The 16,013-nt window shown below is 31.4% G+C and overlaps 1 protein-coding gene across 2 annotated transcripts in view; it reads left to right on the plus strand.

Annotated features, from left to right (window-relative positions):
• Positions 1-16,013, plus strand: part of LOC118203430 (agrin-like) — a 686,914-nt gene that overhangs the window by 250,104 nt on the left and 420,797 nt on the right. For both annotated transcript variants that reach the window (XM_085810654.1, XM_085810655.1), the window contains exon 2: positions 7,812-8,027. In XM_085810654.1, coding sequence (XP_085666780.1) covers positions 7,812-8,027 — 216 coding nt within the window. The remainder of the gene's footprint in view (positions 1-7,811; positions 8,028-16,013) is intronic.

Here is a 16,013-nt window from a genome sequence, read left to right on the forward strand (position 1 = left end):
ACTAGACTAGAAGAGAAACACGCTAATGTGACAATCAAAATCGTAAAAAACAACCTTATATTTAGCGTAGGTATAATGAAACACTCAATCGATTTCGAGGGCAGCTAAAGGTCCCTCCTCATCAGGAGAAAGAAATACATAGAAAGAAAATAGGAATCACAGAAACACGTGGTGCTTATCAGCACTGCACGTGGTTATAACTAGATTTTTAATCAGAGTTGCACTGGCCGCCTACTTTTACTGAGCCAGGCTGTCTGATCAAGCATAAAGAAATATTAGCGAAGTTAAAATAGGGAGCGAGGGGCAAATGCACATTACGCTCAAAATCTGAACTTCAAATAATGGAAAGCAACCACTGAACGGATTTTTATACCCTCTGGTAGTACCAAGTGCGAGGAGGTAACGCCATCTATCGGCAAAAATAATTGAATTAAGACAGTAGAATTTTAAAGGCATTAGGAAGGACTGGATTGGACTTCAAATCATTAACTAAACTTTCTAAATCTTTGTGAATGTGAAAAGCCTCAAGAAAATCCAATTCGCCTATGGAAGAAGCCTTTTGGATGATTTTTGAAGACCCAAAATCAAAATTATGGTTAAAAGTCCAGCTATGATACGCTATTGAAGACTTGTTAATTTCGCCTTTTTTGACATAAGATTCATGTTCCTTGATACGAAACTTCAACGCTCTTTTTGTTTGACCAATATATCTTAAACCAGACTGACATGATATACTATAAATTCCCCAAGAATTCAAGACAGAAACGCAATCTTTTAGAATCGAAGGGTGAATTTTATTAATAGGGGAGAAACCGACTTGAAAATTGAATTTCTGGAGAATCCGTGCAATTTTATAGCTAACAGAAGGATAAAATAGAAGCACGACAAGGTCATTGATATTATTTCTAACAGTGGAATGTCTTCTTTGATGTGAATCTGAAAATTTTTTGACGGCTTTATATCAATAATCACGGGAGAAAATCCACGGTCAATCGCAACTGCTCTCAAATAATTAAGTTCATTGGTAAGCAAAGATTCGGAGGAACAAACTTTTAGCGCGCGGAAAACATAATAGTACAAAGAAGCCATTTTTTGCTTAACAGGGTGGCATGACTTGGCATGGTGTGGTAAACAAACTGCAAAGGGTTTACGGTACACAGTGGTGCTAAAATCGGTTTCATTGCGGATTATAAGAATATCGAGGAAGGGGAGGGAATTGTTGGATTCAATTTCAAGAGTGAATTGGATGGCTGGATCAATTGAATTCATAATAGATAGAATCTCGGATAAATCCTCTTTATAACCGTCAAAAAGTGCGAAAGTGTCGTCAACATACCGAATCCAAAGACGAAAAGATAATTTATCAAATAATTTCATCTCAAAATAGTGCATATAAATGTCAGCAAGTACCGGACTGAGAGGATTACCCATAGCCAATCCTTCAACTTGACGAAAATATGCATTTTGGAAAACAAAGTGGGTTTGACTTAGAGAAACTTTAGTAAGCGAAACCAACTCATTAATTTCAGTATGTGTGAAGTGAAATTCCCGAAGCCTAGTTTCAAGACAATTTAGTGCTCCTTCGACCGGAACATTAGTAAACAGTGATTTGACATCAAATGAAACCATAATGGAACGAAGTGGAGAAATATTTTTAAGTTTATCAATGACTTCAACAGAATTTTTTACAGTGTGAATATTGTTATCAAGTAGAGGAGAAAATCTGGAAACTAAATATTTGGCCAAAGGATATGAAGCAATACCTATGTTGGAAACAATTGGTCGAAAAGGAATACCGGTTTTGTGGACTTTTGGAAGAGCATAAAGTCTAGCGCAATTAGTAATAGGCGGAATAAGTGATTTCTTCAACTGAGTTGGCAGAATGTGGGAAGATTTAATAGCACTTTTTACTTTCATGAGGTCCGAAGTTGAAGGATCTTTAGGGATCGAGCAGTATGGGCCTTCATTTATCAATTTAGAGACTCCAGTAATATATGTGTGTTTGTCCATTTCACCACTAACGTTCAGTTAGTGGTACGACTAGTCTTACATGCTTATAAAAGCTTTATGCCGCCTCTCCTACCTGATGCAAAAAATGGCAGAACGATTTTATAGCTTCAATGATTCGAATTGGAAGAGTATTATTTCCATATTTTCACTAATATTATTTTCAAAGTATTGTAAGGGCATATAACAGCAACTCTTCAATTGGTGTCCGATAAGTCAATTTTGGAAATCAAATCAGAAAATTTAGCCGTCCAGTTTAGGCATTCAATACCACATTTCAGAACCATCAATTAGTTTTAATTTGTGTGTATACGCGTTTTTATTTCATTAAAGGAAAGGCAGGTCAAATGCATTTCTAATTATGTTATGTAAGACTATAAGATCAATCTCAGTACTAGGAAGCCATCTCAGTAGCAATGCTAAATTCCAGGGAGCTGGCTCTCATGCTCTGTAGAAAACGCGCATGTCAGTAAGGTAATTGATTTTGCCGTTCCATTGCGTTACATTACACTGCATTACCTTAGGGGGCATGTTACGAACATGAATATTATGTGCTTCTGGGTATTTTCCGATATATAGGTGTTTACGATCAGACCTTAAACTGAATGTTCACTGATCATTGAAAAGATCATTAACACATTTTTGTTAAGTATCCATCTCTAATGTTCTGTGCATCAATAGGTCTTCTGTTAATTCCTAAGTTAGTGAAACAAAACATTTGATAAAAATGAAATGAAATGCCTGTTTCTTTGATTAACCAAGGTTTGGTCATCTATTCACGCACCACCAACAATGAACAAAAATCAGCCATTGTAGCCACTTTTAGCGTTCTCTATAAAGAGTTTGATTCGATTTAGAAGTTTCATTTGCGTCTGAAATATTGCTGTTGTGTTGTTGTGACTTATCTCATTTATCTCAAAGTAACATTAGATCAAGCCCACGAAATGTATTGTGGTAAGGAGTGCAAGATTGAGCCTGTCGTTGGCAAGAATCTTGAGCACCATACAAATGAGAATACGACTTTAATTTTAAAAGATAACACCCCGGGGGATGGACACTAGGGTCTCCTATTCCTCTTATCCTACCATCAACCTCTCAAGAGGACTTTCGGCTCGCAGATAGAATGCCTCCATTCCGTACATGCACTATACATTTATGAACATCCATGCCTTCTCCATGGTTCGATTCCGGGCCCTTCGGTACGGCAGATAACGTCACTAACCACAATCCCGGTGTCAAAACAGACAGTTACAAACAGATACCATTTTGTCCCTTTTACCTAGAAACATGTATGTCTTCTGTGAAGCTGTTTAAAGATTGTGTACCTTATATGATTTAGTCCTGCCTCCCACCAGTACTCGAACTGTTTCTAAAGAAAAACTAATTTCTGTTTTCGAGTTTGTGATCTTGTTTCTACCGAATGTCTCTGTCAAGACATTTAAAAATCTTGCCGTTCCCATTATTGCCTACCCAACTCCTGAATGGCAGCAATTCTTCACTTTAGAGTTTTTTCCCGTTAAATGATACTACGATTCCATAAAAAGTGTTTTGATTTGATAAACACAGAAATAAAAACATGAACGGCAAAAATTAGTGAGAAATGTAAATTTTACAACTGATCGTTATCTGGAGTTCAGCAAAGATAGAAATCGTAGTTTGGCTCAGATTTTGAGTTAAACTCTAACCATTTCGAGGTCCCGTTTCGTGTTCCTCTTGTCTTGCAGGTCCCCCTTCGGAAGTAGAAATATTTTGAAAAAATGAGAAATGTGGCTAATATTTATATCGAAAGTAATGCGTAGAACAAAGAAAAAAGCCATATAGATACCAAACTAGAGGCACATGGATAACCAAAATTAAGCTAACTGGCAAGACAAATTGTAATAAACCTTTGAAATTATATTAATTGGTTTATATCTTAGTTTTTAACTTTTCATTAATATTTTTCAGAAACAAAATGGCGCTATGTTTGTTTCCCTTTTGATTCATCGACTGCTTTTGATTTGTAATATTTGCCACCGCTCCTGTTTTTTTTTTTTTTTTTTTGCAAAACATTTTTCTTCTGAAGAAGAGAGATCCAAGACCTGACGCCCTTGAAATCGACCTTTATTCAAAACCTACACCAAATTATTCTTACCTTTTTGGGTAATTTTCAATTTTGTCGTGTTTCTCTTCCAATATGATTGCCATTATTTGAAATTCAGAAACCGGTTAATTAAATTGGAATGGATAATTATAACTATGCCTGTCTTTTGATCTTTCTATGAAAAAACAAATAAATATTTGCTGTATGCCTCATAAGTTTTGAAAATAACTTATGAGAAAACAAGCGAAAACTATGCCTCCTAAGTGTGAAAATAACTTATGAGAAAACAAGCAGTTTCAATGAAAAAACTAGTAAATATTTGCTGTATGCCTCGTAAGTGCCTCATAAGTTGCTCGTATATATATACTAAGGAAAGTATATATATATATATATATATATATATACTTTCCTTATATATATATATATATATACGAGCAATATGCGTCTTCAGTTGTATATTTCTTACATATAATAAATTCACCTGTTTTTTTAAAAAGGAGAACAAATGGTACACTGCATAGGGAAAGATATGATCGAACGAAAACAAAATGGTTGAAAATGGAAAATACTAAATTCTACGTAAACATTATAAAATGAATAGTATAAAATTTGGGAAGAGAAATGTGCGTTGTAGAGATTCGAATCTTATTTTTTAAATGCAAACATTTTTATTTCGCCTTGACATCGGATTTCTTTCCGTATTTCTGCTATTGTTCTATTCCTATCTATATTTCATTCTACACATATTATTTGTGTAATTTTATGATTCAGACAACAAGAAAGTTCCTTTAATATAATTTAGATAACACCGATGTATATTTTAATACATAATTCTCCTTAATTATTAAACTCATCAAGAAATGTAAAATTTTGTTAAAAATTCAAAAGCAAAATAAGACATGCTGAAGAACTGTTTGATAAATTTGTTGAAATATTAAGCATTTTGTACTATCCAAGTGTATTTTAATAGTGTAATAATTAAAAGAAACATGTTAGAAGATGTGCCGTGCTCAGAAAATGCATTAGGAAACAGTTTAGAATTTCTATCGATCTTTCAGTAAGGTTATTTCATGATTTTGTAAGGTAACATGATTCGTGAAAAGGTTTATAAAACTTTATGATAATTAAGTGGGGCCGAATATATAAATTGTTGTTGAAATTTTCACCTAAAAATAAAATCATAATGTAACATTTAGAAAAAATGTTATGGAAGCCTATTTTGTAGAAATAAAATCAAATGACTCTGACTGAAAAGCGAATTTTTGATGTGCCTAAAATATTAAGAGAAAGTCTAAGAAAGTTAAAATAAATTTTTTATTAACTATTTAAATTCAAACAGAATGAATAGCTCGTATGTAGAATCACAACACTGCTACTTAGAGTATTTAAAGTTTGATTTTAAAAGGTAACGTAATCGGAGACTACACATTGTTGTCTACTTAAGTTGGCTCAATAGTTGGTCAATGGTGCATTTTACGTCGGGTAGCGAAATGGCTGACACCGGAATATTCACTGACAGAGCTGAGCGATATAGCGTAAACTGCAGGCGACGCTACCAAAAGCTCTATACTAAAACATTCAAAACACTTGCCAATTAATTTGCATTCTGATGAGGACTAAGGAAAAGGAGAGTGTTATGGTAAAGATTTAGACTATAATAATTGGGTGATTAACGTAAAATGCTTTACAACATTTTTGAGAAAACTCGTAAGAATTAACGTAATTAAGGTAATATAAAAGCACTCCTTATAGACTTATTACGGTACAGTTAATTACTGTGTGGTCCCTCTGCCCACCCGTACTTGAGACATTTTAAACAGAGTATTTATTGCATGTTCACAATACTCAGTTTGGAATTATATTATTTTATTCGCCATTTAAAATGATAATAGCAGTTCCATTACTCAAATTTTTTCATAGCACTTACACGTTGTAAGGTACCTCACTTTGGAATTCTAAGTTAATGTTGGAAGTGAGGAACCTAGGAACTGATAAGCGAATAATCGCTAGAGTTCGAAGACAGGAAACAACAAGAGAGAAGGGTAAATAACCCTTTATTATTTCTATAAGATTTAACAAAACTCCGCCTGGGAGTTAACAAATAAAGTCCGCACTTTGGACTTGAACTTAAAAGACTAAGAATTAAACTAAAACTAAGATTAACTAACTGAGTATAGCCAAAGCTATTAAGGTTCAATGAGAGTTGGCCCCTTAACATATTTTACTACGAAGCTTAGCAAGGGCCTGACTACGGCCGAGCGTAAAACAACTTTGAGAGAGAGAGCGGTCAAAAAGGCAGACGCGCGTAGTTCAGAAACTCTGTTTCTCTCTCTCTCTCTCAGTAAGTAACTTCGGGGTTTAAATACCGCTCCTTCTCATTAAATATTCAGCAAATTCCAAAACTACGTTCTGGCCGGAAGTAGTAAGTTGAAGTTAAGAATTTGACAGGAATGGAACTTTAACTTAAAATGTAACTGTTAATAAAATTAACATAATCCTTACAACGCATTTAATATCATACACTTCTTTAATGTTCTTTAATGTTAATATGTAACATGAATCGAATAAATTGCTTTCCTTGAGCAAATAGTCTTCGTCTGCTTTGTAGTTATAAAAATTATTCTAATTCGACTACCCTTCATTACCAAAACACATATAATATTCTCCATAGTTAAAAAATACTTAAACTATTCCCTGGTTATGAAACTGACTCATATATTTCGATTTTGGATGTTATATGAGAGATGTTGCTTAAAACCTGTACTAAAACTAAAGCGATCTCACAATTATAACTGTATCAGGCGGAAGAAGATTATGAAAGGAATTTCACTTTCAAACAAATGGAGAATGCGGATAGAAAATAATCAATTGAAAATTTTACATTCATATTAGTAGACATTAGAAACATTTGAATACTTCGAGGCAAGAGCTTGAAATAAAAAGAAAATATGAACTGAATTGAAACCATATGATCATCCGCAATTTAAAGCTTAAATTACCGCAATTAAATAGATAAAGAAAACCGCTGAGAGTTTGTTGAAAATTTCTTGTTTCTTTTAAGGTAATTTTTGAATATTATATGCATTCACAGATACTAGCGTATGCGCTTTATTTTGTGTATTACTAATAGCATTTTTTTAATTTTCCAATTTTTTTCTTAGTTTACGTTTATATAGCTATTGACTGAAATGTGTAAATGTGTAAATATGGTTTTGAATTTTAATTTCGAATAGTCACTTTGATTCGAGGGGATGACGTTTTTCGTGCTGATTTTTTTCTTGCACCATGACCCGCGTTGATGAGTGGGCACTGTAGTATTCTTCAATTTTTTTTTTCTTTTTTACATTTTCACATTCATCATTCATAGTTAATTTTTTATCATATGTTCTAGTTTACTGCATCATGTTAAAATTTATTGGCTTTATTTCAAAATTAGCCTTAAGAATAGAAGCAATCAGATACAGCTGAGAACATTTTGCTAAATTGGCTTCTTATATAGTTAATTTTTTAATCTTCTTATATAGTTAATTATATATAGTTAATTTTTTATCATATGTTCTAGTTTACTGCATCATGTTAAAATTTATTGGCTTTATTTCAAAATTAGCCTTAAGAATAGAAGCAATCAGATACAGCTGAGAACATTTTGCTAAATTGGCTTCTTATATAGCAGCTTGACATTTTCTTTCTTCCTTCCTTATTTCTTTCCTCTCCTTTTCAGACCCGTGCGAAGAAGTGGAATGTCCAGCTTCCCAGGTATGCCAACTGGATAACAACAGAAATCCGATCTGTAGGTGCAACGCTATCTGTTCTCCTGACTTCAGGCCTGTTTGTGGATCAGATGGAAAAACATACATCAACGAATGCACACTTCGGGTGGAGTCCTGTAAATCTAGAAGGAGTCTGAGGATCATCTTCAGCGGCGAATGCAGTTCAGGTGAGATCCCACCTTGACCTCACATTTCTATATCAGCTCTTTTTTTTGTTTATCGTGAAAATCGTTCTGAATATTAATAAAGCTCAACAAGCTAGGTACCTGATTATTTTTAAATTTTAAAAACAAAAAACAAAAAATTGTAACTGACCCTTGAACAATGAACCTCTGAACACTGTACCCGCGTGTGGACTTTTCAACAAATATATAGATTTTTTTCCAAGTTTTGCAATACGTCGAAAATATTACATGCAAATCGCACAGCCCAGAAGTATTTTTAAAAATAAAGAAAAAATTGCCTATGTTGTGAAGAACGTGTAAAATGTTTTAAAACAATGACATATTTTATCACTTATTTTCATAGAGCATAAACACGACTATTAAAACTTTTTTTGCATTAATGGTTGTATTAGCAATGCATACAGCATTATAAAGAATTAAAGGTCTTTCTTGTCGTTTCTGTGTGAATTAACTCATTCAACCTGCAAGTTAAAGGTTATCGAGTTCGAGTTTGGAATGAGGCCAAAGCTTTACAGTGATTCCTATGTATAAACCCTTTAAATTAACCTTTAACATCTACAGCTTATTGTATCATTTAGTGCCCAATTAATAATTCAATTTGAAAAGATGAAGCGAACATTTAGGTGCCGTTAAATCACAGCACATATATTTTAATCCTTACGATATATGCAGAATCATTTTAATTCCTTAACTTATTTTACTGAAAGTATGATTTATAAAAAAAAATCTGAAAGATTTTAGATTTTAAATTATATACAAAGGGGCGTTTTTTAACGTTTTGTGTGTTACTTTATTTATTAAATATCATGCTCTTCGCACTTAAACCATAAATTTCAGTTCAATACCAATGTCGCAAAATTATTTTTTATCTTTAGAATCTTTAGAATGTTTAGAATTTCCGATACACAGTCTTGCGCGCTGTAGATTTTTTTTTCCCTGTGCAACGTTGCTATTGCTCGCTTTCAAATACTTGAGTTTGTTACTCAAAAATTCGTTAAGTTTTACAAAATATTAAATCGAAAATAAAACAATTGCCAAATTTCAAATTTGTCTTCCACAGGCCCATATTCGTAGGAGGATTGCGTTATTCAAAATGATGGCTCTACGTACCATTATTTTATCACAATGCGAGAAATCTACATACATTTATGCAGATTTTTCATTATTTAATTTCTTCAACTATAATAAAGGACTCTAACATTTGGTGGCAACATTTGGTTTGAAAAGTGAAACGGACATTATTAGTGATTCAACGCAAAATCGCAAAACGAAAACAATAGTCATTCAGAAGCAAAGCCCCTTTGAACTAATAATATATGTATAATATGCGAACTAGGTATCTGCCATTGATAACTTCTGGTCAACAATAAGCTGATATTTTATCTTCTATTTGAAAATTAAAAGAAATTCGTGGATTTTTTATGACGCATGCGATACCTTTTCTTGTCAAACGGCATTGCTCAAGGATCAACTCTATTTGCTCTAATGCTTTTAATTTCTTAAAATTTCCTACTTTGATAAATAACATTTGAATAAAATTATATGCAAATTACCCTGTAGTCGAGGATCTTTCCATATGTAAATCTAATCCAGCCCACATTTTTAACTCATCTTTATATGCAATTCTGATGAATCGCAAAATAAATGTACTGTACCCTTAAGAGAATTCGAAAAATTCCTCATGAATTTAAATTCCAAACTTAACTCGAGAGGCAATAAAAATAATTGGAAGCTTAACAAACACAATTTAAAATTAAGTTATACAATTCTACGCAGGAGCTATGCGAATGTGATTCATTTGTAAAAATTTCACTGAAATAAAAACATATTTGAACATATTTAAATTTGAATAGTATTTCGATATTTTCTTATATTATTTGAGAAAATTAACGAACGCACTTCACAAGCTCTTCATAAAAAGCAAAATCTTATCTTGTAATACTAAAATGTGCTATTTTAAAATGGTTTGCCTGAAAATTTGAACTAAGAAATCATTCTTAAATTTAATGAGGCTTTATTTTATGTTTACCTTGGAAAGAAAACACTAAATATGTAGAGATCAAAACTCTTTTTTAATTTTTTCTAACCTTGTACAGACTGTGTAAGCAAATCATTCTTACCAGAATGCTTAAAATGCTAATTGTTTAAAAGAAAATGACACATAAAGTTATATTAAGTAAAATGCTTATTTTAAATAGCCGCAAAAACAATTAAGAAATTAAAGAAATTCAGAAAACTTAAAATCAGGTAAATTTAGCCATAACTAGTTAGGAAACGAAAATAGTTTCGACAACAATACTCGTAGTACCAAATTCCGCTTTAATGGAAAGGTGTTATATTTTATCAAATCCTAGAGTTTGTTCTAAAACGTAATTTAATAAAGTTCTCAGACAAGTTTGATTTAAAGTATAATTAAAATTACTGTGTTTGTGCTCTCAGCTAATTCTTTATCTGAAAAATAAAAAAATACATGTAAATTAATCCTATTGAGATATTTCTGATAACTCAATATTTTTATTTAATGATATATTTATTGTAACTCAATATTTTTATTTAATGAGATATTTATGACAATTAAGAAATTTTAACCAAAATCAAAACTAAATTATTACAACTTAAGATAAGTCTATCATTTAATTACGCAATATTCCTAATTCATCAGCACTTATTACACCAGTCTGTAGTGTTCGGAAAATTCGCAAGGGTCACATTTCAGATTTCATAGCATTGCTAAGTCACACTGTTTTTAGCTAACTTTCATCATTGTCTTTATCGCCCCAAGTTTCGTTTGTGCTGAACAAATTTTTATAATTTCTAAACAAATTTCCAAAATAAAAAGATGAAATTAATAATTATGAGAATGGACAATATCGATAAAGAAAGCATTAAAATCAATAATCATACAAAACATTCCGAAATTCACTGGGAAAACGTAAAGCTCAATATTTAAGAAAAATAAAGAATGATAAAATCAACAAGAAGCAGTTATATCATATTTTTATTCCAGATCTGACTTAATTTACATAACCGTACAAATCTAAATATAGCAAACTTAAAATTAGATTAGTTAAATAAATATTAAAAACTTTCGGATTTTCATGTTTATATCACTATTTCCTATTCTGAAACAAGGTACTGAATTTTACATTTCTGAGGAGGAATATTCTTTTATATTAGCATAATCTGCAGAGATTCAAAATAAAGCTTTAAACATAATTTCCGATTTAAATTTATTATTTTTTTTTATTTTCCCTTTCGTTCCCTTTTTTCATTCAGCTTCCAGAATATATGACTTGGGATTACCACTAATTTAAATTATAATTTCCTTGGTACATATTTTTATTCCCAAGTTAAAAAAATAATAATTCAAACTTATTTTTTTTTCTCCTGGATATCTATCTCTTATGCTTCTAAACTACAGGGTTAACTCAAAACGGTGGCCAGGCATATAATTATTTGCATATTTTTTCTAAACGAAATAAAACAATGGATATAAAAGCATATTTTACTTTACGAAATTTAATGACTTAAGTTATCAAATAAAACAAAGCTCCGAATACAAAAGCCAAAAGATTCCGGAACGCCCTATGGGAGAGTAGCGGAAAAATTCTATAACTCAAAGAAAGATAAGAAAAGAAAAAAAATGGACAAAAAGCTAATTAAAACTTATGAGATTCAAAGAAAATAATGATAGTGTATTAAAAATAGTAAAGGAAAATGAGATTGAAGTAAGAAGAAAATAAGAGATGGTATGTATTACTTTCTGTGTAAGCAAAAAGTAGTGAGGAAATTTGAATGTTCGTAGATTTAAATAAAAAATTCCATTATGTAAACCTTTCATAATATGTAGGCACATCTGTAAAGTCAAGATTTTATAAAACCTTAGTCCCCATTCCTCTCCTGGTTAATTAATCTTAAATGAAGAAAAGAAAACAGTAATGTTATAGCTATGGGTATATTTTGGAATTTTTAGATATTTTGAAATGTAGTAGTAAGAAACTAAAAGGCGAATAGATGGCATCTCAGTATCATTCTTGTAGAAACGAAAAGTCTTTACTACCCTCATCAAAGATTTATTTAATAAAAACATGAAAAAATACATTCCCTTTAAAGATCTTTTTAAAATGTTCATAAATTGATAAAAAAGGCCTAAAAGGCCAATGAACAAAAGTTCTATTACGAAGTGATTATAAGAGCAATAAATATTAACTCTCAAATTAGTTTCATTTTGAGTATAAGTAATTTTACTATATTTGGTAATTTATCGCTCTGTTGTGCTCAATTAAAACTTAATCTGGAAAAGTAAAAAATACATCTAAATTAATCCTATTAAAATATTTATTAGAATCTAGAAATTTTAAAGAATAAGAAAACTAAATTATTTCAACTTAAAATTTCTCTGTGATTTACTGACACAATATTATTTTTAAATTAAAATATTAGAAGCAGGCAGTTTGAAATAAAAAAAATTATGCTAAGCTGAAGTTTAGGATCGTGTCAGGTTTATAGACTGTTTGACCGGGCATGGTCAAAGAGCAGTTTTTGCTTTTGAAGAAAATAAACGTTTGTTAGTCTCCCTTGGAATGCACAGTTTTTTAGCAAATCCTCAATCAATCTTCGGTTAATTTTTGCATAGTTTGAGATAGATGTCCGATATTTACTTCCAACACGTTCAGACATCGCAAAAACGGACTATGTAACGTTATTTAAAAACCGCACTGCATCCTCTTAAATACTGCTAAAATCCCCATGTATATATGGTATAGAGTTAATCCAGGGTAGTCAACCATTTTATCCCTACCGCCCATTTTTGTAGGTAGTAAAATGTGCTTGTCACCCATCGGTTTCGCAATAACGTAGCTTAGCTTCAATGCAAAGTATTTTTTTTAGTTGAGGCTTAGTAAAATGTATATCTGCAAATTTATCCATTTATTTATACTTTGCTTATTAGTTTAAGAGACAGGAAATTTATGTCCCAGGTAGAGAGCCGGGACATTGGTTCCAGTGAAACTGTATCGGCTAGGATACCTGCAATTGTAGGAAAAGAAGAAGTTCGTTTCTCAGAAAAATTTCTTTTAGTCTTACGCTTTGTTAAGATGTGGTAATGCCGTTATGTCTGCTATAGTAACAGAACAGAAATAAATATGCATTAGTATGCATTTAAATATTATTTTAATTCCATTAAAATACAAATTACATTATATGCACCATGAGCGTACAGTTTGGTTTGGCTTATTTAATTACGGCTATCTGCCTAACTGGAGGACTTCGTAAAGGAAACTGGCTCGCATATAGGTTACACATAAGGAAAATTACGCAGTCCGTTTGCCGGGATTCGAATCCTGAATCGAACTACCAGTGATCAACCACTTTACCTCTCAGCCGCTGGTGCGCCATCATAAATGAATAGACCTGAGGTATGTCAAATGAAAAATTTTCCGCAATAAACTTCATAAATTTTATTTAAAATAATACTCGATTCATCTGACTTGGTAAGCTAACAAAAAAGTCTTAAATTACTAGTTTCCTGATTTAATTCAAAAATTTCAAAAAGCTAAAACATGCATGTCTGCTGATTAGTCAAAAATTCTTTCTAAGCTTTGAAATAATTAAATAAATGATAAAAGAGTTTAGAAGCAAGCAGACAATTTTGTTTATATTGCTGTAATAGTTAAAGTATATGTAAATTTCATGTTTTGTAAATATGTCTATCTCTTGTCTAGTCATCAGTTTAAGGCGTAATGTTTTCATGAAACTTACATACTTGCAATATATATGAATACAGAATATATGAAATTCTTTCAGATTTAAAATTCAGAATATATTAATAATTAACGTAACAAAAGTTGTTAAAGTTTAACATTTTGAAATGTAAATATAAATTCCATTTATTAACAGTGCTTAGTTTAAATATACTCACACTGAGAAGTTTGCATTAATTTAATGCTGCCAAAATGAATAACTAAATAAATTATCATAGTTTCATAATTCAACATGTAGATAAATAAATAACTTAAAGATTCATTCTTTAAAATTTTACATTATTCTTAACAATTTTATAATATTCAAACTGATTATTCGCAATATTTTTAACAGTTTTATGACATTCAAACTGATTATTCACAAATAATTTTAATGTACGTAGAATAAAACTACGAATTACTGTTAAGGAAACAAACATTGTTAAATTTAAGTATTCTTTTGACAAGTCTTCTGCAGGAAATACAGCAAAATTAGAAGACATAGATAAACATATCTTCTAGTGCTTCATTAACAACGACATTGTGAGGTTTACATCATATATATGTGCATTTATATTTTATTCGCATATGCTTATTACGCTTTATTCTTAATCGTTGAAATGACATATACAGCTATCTGATATTTTTCTGTATTTCGAGGGGCGGTTGGTAGGCTACCATTTACGCAAGGATTTAACATGAACTATTCATCTAACATTTTGCGTGTTTCTTACAGTAGAAGGACATAGCTAATTAAAAGACGATTGTCTTCCCATGTCAATAATCTGTTAAATACATGGCTGTTATTCAAGTACGTTTCCACAGTTTCTTTTAAAAAAAAAACTATCAAGTAAATTTCCTGAATTCTGAATTTTAATAATAATTTCTGCCAAGGGAAAATTTGATATAAATAAACTCCGCGATTTAAATGAAGTGCGCCGAATGCTTTTAATAATAATGTCGAAGATAATAGCAATAATTTTTTAAAGTGCCACTGATTGAAATAATCGTACAGAAAATACAAGGTGACAACATCTGGAGCGGAATGGATTTGAGGCTCAGAATAATTTTGATAGCGAATTTTAAGTAATTCTTCATAAAGGGAAAAAATAACTTTTTGCAGAGTAACAAGGCCTTTTTACGAAAGAACCAAGAAGATTGTATAAAATATTTTAAAGCGTTTTATTCACCTGCCAGATTCAAGAGTCATTTGGTATGTAGAAGCTGAAAGCATGGAAAAAAATGCAGAGCCCTCGCTGGGATTCGAACTCTGGACCTCCCGATTGCTAGCTGAACATGCTTCCATTTACACCGCGAAAGAAGGAAATACAAGCAATTGCAGCAAAATTATAACTAGAAAATATTGTGTGTTATAATAAATTTCATTGTTGAAGATGAAAAAGCATATGTTGCCGCCCTGATCGTAGTTTGTTTCAGCTTTGTGTCTTCTTTGCTTGTAACAATTGTCGTTCTAAAAATTAAAAACACACAGCGCTCCGTGCTTTACCATATTTAGGAGCCATATTATACCATATTATATGCTTTTACCATATTATATGCTTTACCATACCACCCGCTTTCCAAATAAAAATGTATTAATTTTGTAGTCTAAGCCAATAAAGCTGACCCTCTTGATACCGACAAGTATAATTTGCACTTCGTTGCAAATGCACCTGTTGTATAAATACAGCCGACTGTGAGCGGCATGTAAATCTAAATCAAATGGCTAAGCACCCAAGTTTTTGGTTACATGCGAAAACATCGCGGAGAAAACAACGCAAGGCGAAAACGTCGAGATATAAAACATCGTGGGAGAAAAGAAAGCAAAGAGCATTGCAGTTCTAAAAGATCGTAGTACAAAATATCGTCTTCAAAATTAAAGTGGTTCAAAAACTTCGCAGCTTAAAAACATCGTCGTCGAAAATATCATGGTAAAAAATAAAGTTCCTACAAATCATCGCATGACATGCTTTTTAAGGCTTTAATAATTATAAATGGATATTCACATAATGATTTGTGAGCGCAAGATGGAAAGAAAGATAATTTTTACTAATATTTTTTATTAACTAAGAAATTTAAAAAACAAAACTAGAAATAATTTTCAACATAAGATTATCAGAATAACAAAAGTGAAGAAAATAATCTTATAATTAGTAATTTTTTATAGGTAAGGTCATGCATGCAGTTACGCATTCTTTTTCTATTGTTTCTTAGATTATACTTTTCA

This window comes from Stegodyphus dumicola, chromosome 2, assembly GCF_044657685.1.
Source record: "Stegodyphus dumicola isolate Sdum_Otavi_A_Nest chromosome 2, ASM4465768v1".
NCBI classification, from domain to species: Eukaryota; Metazoa; Arthropoda; class Arachnida; order Araneae; family Eresidae; genus Stegodyphus; species Stegodyphus dumicola.